We start from the raw sequence: 3,886 nt of genomic DNA on the forward strand, positions 1-3,886 counted from the left end.
TCAGCACAGGAATATTCTGAGAATAATCGTAAAATTTTATTAATTAGCATTATATACCAGAAAATAAAAGAAAATACACACGACAAAATTATGATTAAAAAAATAGGTTTGGAAACTAATTTTAGTTTATATTTCTAAGCGGTCACCCATCCAAGCTATGTACCTAGTCCAGCGCTGCTTAACCTTCCTGATCGTTCGGGAACTGTTGCTTCGTGATGATCTATAAACATTTATTGGTAACAAATATATACCGCAGTGATACATCTGTTGAATAGAAGTTGTCAAGAAGATTGAATACATATAGTTAAAATATATTTCATTCGTAAATATAAAATTTACATGTATTAAAGTACAAAATATAATATTTTGACTAACTTTTTTGTTCTCTTTGATATGCGCGCGTTAGACAAGCGTACGTATCACTTTCCGTAGCTTATTAATTGAGTTATTTCTGAGATCATACACGCGCGAAAGAAAACTGAATGCTACTTTACGAGATATTATTGTGTTGATCTCATTGTCAGTTGTACAGATGATCGTATAAAAGACCCATTTCCCAAACAGCTCGTTTTTCTCCTTCCCTTTCTCAAAACCGAAACAGGAGCAAGTACTGTCGAGGTAGGAACGCGAAACTTAAAAAATAGTTGCTAAAGGTCGCCTTCATCAATAGCTTCGAGTCGTCTTCCTGCAGAGTCACTCAACGGAAAAGTGTGTCGAAGAGAAAAAAAATTAAATTTCTTTTATTATTATTATTACTATTATAACTCTAGTTTTTATTGTTTCCTTTTTGGGTCTTTCGGTACTCGACAGCCTCTATTTCTTTCGAAGATCATGCCTGTGATCGGGATGATAAAGTTCGAGGTTTCTCTAGGCTCCTCCACAATGGGGGCAAGTCCTTATGGTGACTCCTCTTCTTCCGCATCCGTAACAGAATTGCAACCTTCGGGGTTGTGGGTAATTGGACTAATGGTGCGCCACATCATCGCAGTTCCAGCAGCCGTTTGGTGGAATATCGCTACTCCGAGATGAGCTCAGCGTACGCAGTTCTGCGACGTTGCTGGTCGGGGGTCCGGGGATCGAGAGTTGCTGGGTCCAGATACCTACAGTAGTGTATCTCGAGCGAGTGAGCGGCGACTCTTCTCGCGCACTATCCACAAAAGGCAGAATGGTTAGGAGGAAGTCAATTAGTACATGAGTGGAGCGCGGACAAGTTGTATATTCCGCTGAATCTTCCTACAATTCCAAGCAGGAATTAATAGGTTAATATCAAAGAAGAAATCATGACTGAGTGATAAGTCACTACATCCCATTTGATCTAAATAACGGCGTAATTCGGGATTCTCTCTGATCAATTCAACTCCACGTACTTCGGGAAACCTGGACGCATAATTCCAAACTGCTTGTCCGCAGAGGAAAACATCCGAACTGGAACCAGCTGAAGCAAGCATGCAACCAAGTGCTCGACTAATACAGTAGGACCAGTCGTCCTTCAAGAACTGTGGATATAACATGGATGCGATTAGGTCTATGGAGTCTTTTATCGGAGATCCATTATTGTTATAATATCCAAAGAAACGAATGTTCTTGAGATTAGTTGTAGCGTAGGACTTTGTAGGACTAACTACCATGCCAAATATCTCTTTCGCTACACGTGAAAAGCATTCTACGTCAGCAAGTACAGAAGAAGGTATGCATATCAATCCTTCATCGCCAAAAGCCAGTTCAAAGATAGGTGTACATTCTAAACTACAATCACAGATCGTATACATTACCAACAGATTGACAATTGTATCAATAATGTTAGTGAACATTGAACCAAATGGTACTCCATGGTTCTTTCTAAATCTTCTGCCATCCGAATTCCGGATAGTAGTATTAATAAAATAATCAACCATCCTTTTAAACTTCCTCTTTTCATGTGACTCATCAACAGGAAGAATGTTCCCACCCTGGTTTACATGGGAAAAGTCAAACTTCTCTGCTAATAACTTGAAACTGTCACGAATTAACCATGCTGGTACCAATGAGTCAAAAGCACTATAGTCCAACATGATAAACTTGCATCCGGGATCGAAATAACGAGCCCTCATCGCTTGGAAATGCAACCAGGTCATACCTCCTTTCATCATCTCCATGCCATACGCCATTTGTGGCAGGATTTCCTGATTTTTAAATAGATGAATGAGAGGTGCGGCAAACTGCGACTCCTGAACGATAGCGTGCAAAGGATATGCCCAAACTGGACGCACCTTATTTTTATCAGGAGTAGAAATATGTGATCTTGCAAACGCGGCGCAATCCGGTAATGGAACGACTGGTAATCCAGCCCCAACCCTTCTCCAGTATCCGACGATAGATGGAAGAAACCTATTAAGGATCTCTCTCTTCTTAAGTCCCGGCACATTCACGATCCAAGGTAATCCAGGTGAGGTGCTCCTCGGAATGTGCTCTATACTATCCATCACTCCCATTATCGGTATTTTATCATCGACTTTAAGAGCGGCACGTATAATATTCTGAGCATGCTCGTAACTGAGCAGTCTTGTTTTCGGTGGACATTTCCCTCCAAAAGCCATTATGCCATTCCAAATATAATTCGGAGTGATAAAAGAGCGTTTCCTATTTTGAAGTGCATAGTCGGCGATCTTTTTGTGACCCCAGTTAGATACCGACCTATAAGTTTTAAAGGAAACACTAGGCGGTTCATATCTGGTAGGAAACCCACTGGTATCGGGGAGTATCTCCCCTGATTCAACGCTGGTGATTGGATCAACGTCGAGCCTAGCAGGATACTGTACATGGACGGTGTTAATCCTGTTGTAATTCATACGAGTTGTTATAGATGTGGCCATCTGGCTTATCTGTATAGAATAAAAATTTACTGGCATCTCATGGAAATATATTCAGAATTCCGACATAAGCCTATTAATTAATTCGATGACATACCCCCATATCCGGTAAAATATCCGCTTGCCCCATGGTTTTGGTAGCTGACAATTGATCCATTAGACAGCGATAATTTCTGGCGAAATCAAAATTCAGCTCAGTCAGGGGAGTAAATAAGGCTTTAATAAATTTTTGACGTGAATCTTTCCAGCCGCAGTATATGATTACAGGTGTCACAGATTATACGATATTAATACCGAATACGTAATAAGCCTCTCTATTATAGATTCTTTTTTTCTTTCTCTGACCGGCTAATATTCAACAATAGCTTTTGAAACTATTAATAGCTAAACACGATTTGAAACGAACAGTTTTAGTAAAGTAAATTTAAAGTTCGGAATAATCAATAACGAGAATAAAAAACATGCGTAGAGATTCTCAGCGCACAGAGATTGCAAACGTAAACACAAATTGGTCTGCCAGAGTACGGAAAAAAAAACGATTGAAGGACAAGCAAAGATATTGAAATGCTATACGGCTTGAAACAACAGACACACCGTCAGGAGATATTCAAAATTTAACAGAACCGAATTTCACTCAAAATCTATATAGAATGATATACGAAAGTGTTCTAGGTTCGTGACACGCACAATATTTTTATTCACTGTTGAAAAGAAAAGGATTGACACAACACATCACGACGCAACGATTACTACAGAGATACAGAAATTATTTCTCATAATAATTACCAACAACTCTTTCTCTATCGCTCTTCAAATCTTGCAATGACTCACCCAAAAAAAAAATTTTTAATATTAGTGGATTCCGCTAAATCTTACAGGATTTTATTCTTGTATACGCCTCAAGAGGAATCCTTTGAAATTAAGAGGAAATTAATATTCTGTGCACAATATTCTAATAGTTAGAATAATTTCGTCTTGCATTTACAGTACAAATCTTGTACTGTAAATCTATATTTATAATGCAGATCGGAAGAGCA

At 38.9% G+C, this 3,886-nt stretch overlaps 1 protein-coding gene across 3 annotated transcripts; it reads right to left on the reverse strand.

Moving 5' to 3' along the window:
• Positions 1–784: 784 nt before the first annotated feature.
• LOC105461650 lies at positions 785–3,054 on the reverse strand. Of its 3 annotated transcripts, none has more exons than XM_011708160.1 (3): positions 2,947–3,054; positions 1,368–2,861; positions 785–1,147 (listed from the first exon to the last, which is right to left on the reverse strand). In XM_011708160.1, the coding sequence occupies exons 1-3, from the start codon at positions 3,004–3,006 to the stop codon at positions 1,016–1,018; spliced, it is 1,686 nt and encodes a 561-aa protein (XP_011706462.1). In that variant the 5' UTR covers positions 3,007–3,054; the 3' UTR covers positions 785–1,015. The 3 variants fall into 3 exon arrangements, with proteins under 3 accessions (XP_011706462.1, XP_011706463.1, XP_011706461.1); XM_011708161.1 differs by having other exon boundaries at positions 1,060–2,162; positions 2,250–2,861; XM_011708159.1 differs by having other exon boundaries at positions 1,060–2,861.
• Positions 3,055–3,886: the final 832 nt, after the last annotated feature.

The sequence above is a fragment of the Wasmannia auropunctata genome, unplaced genomic scaffold, assembly GCF_000956235.1.
Source record: "Wasmannia auropunctata unplaced genomic scaffold, wasmannia.A_1.0 LD281758.1, whole genome shotgun sequence".
In the NCBI taxonomy this organism is placed as follows: Eukaryota; Metazoa; Arthropoda; class Insecta; order Hymenoptera; family Formicidae; genus Wasmannia; species Wasmannia auropunctata.

Coding starts and splice junctions, on each gene's coding strand:
- LOC105461650 (XM_011708159.1), bottom strand. CDS start 3,006: ATGGATCAATTGTCAGCTACCAAAACCATGGGGCAAGCGGATATTTTA. Junction 2,862..2,946: donor ATATTTTACCGGATATGGGG/GTATGTCATCGA, acceptor TATTCTATACAG/ATAAGCCAGATGGCCACATC.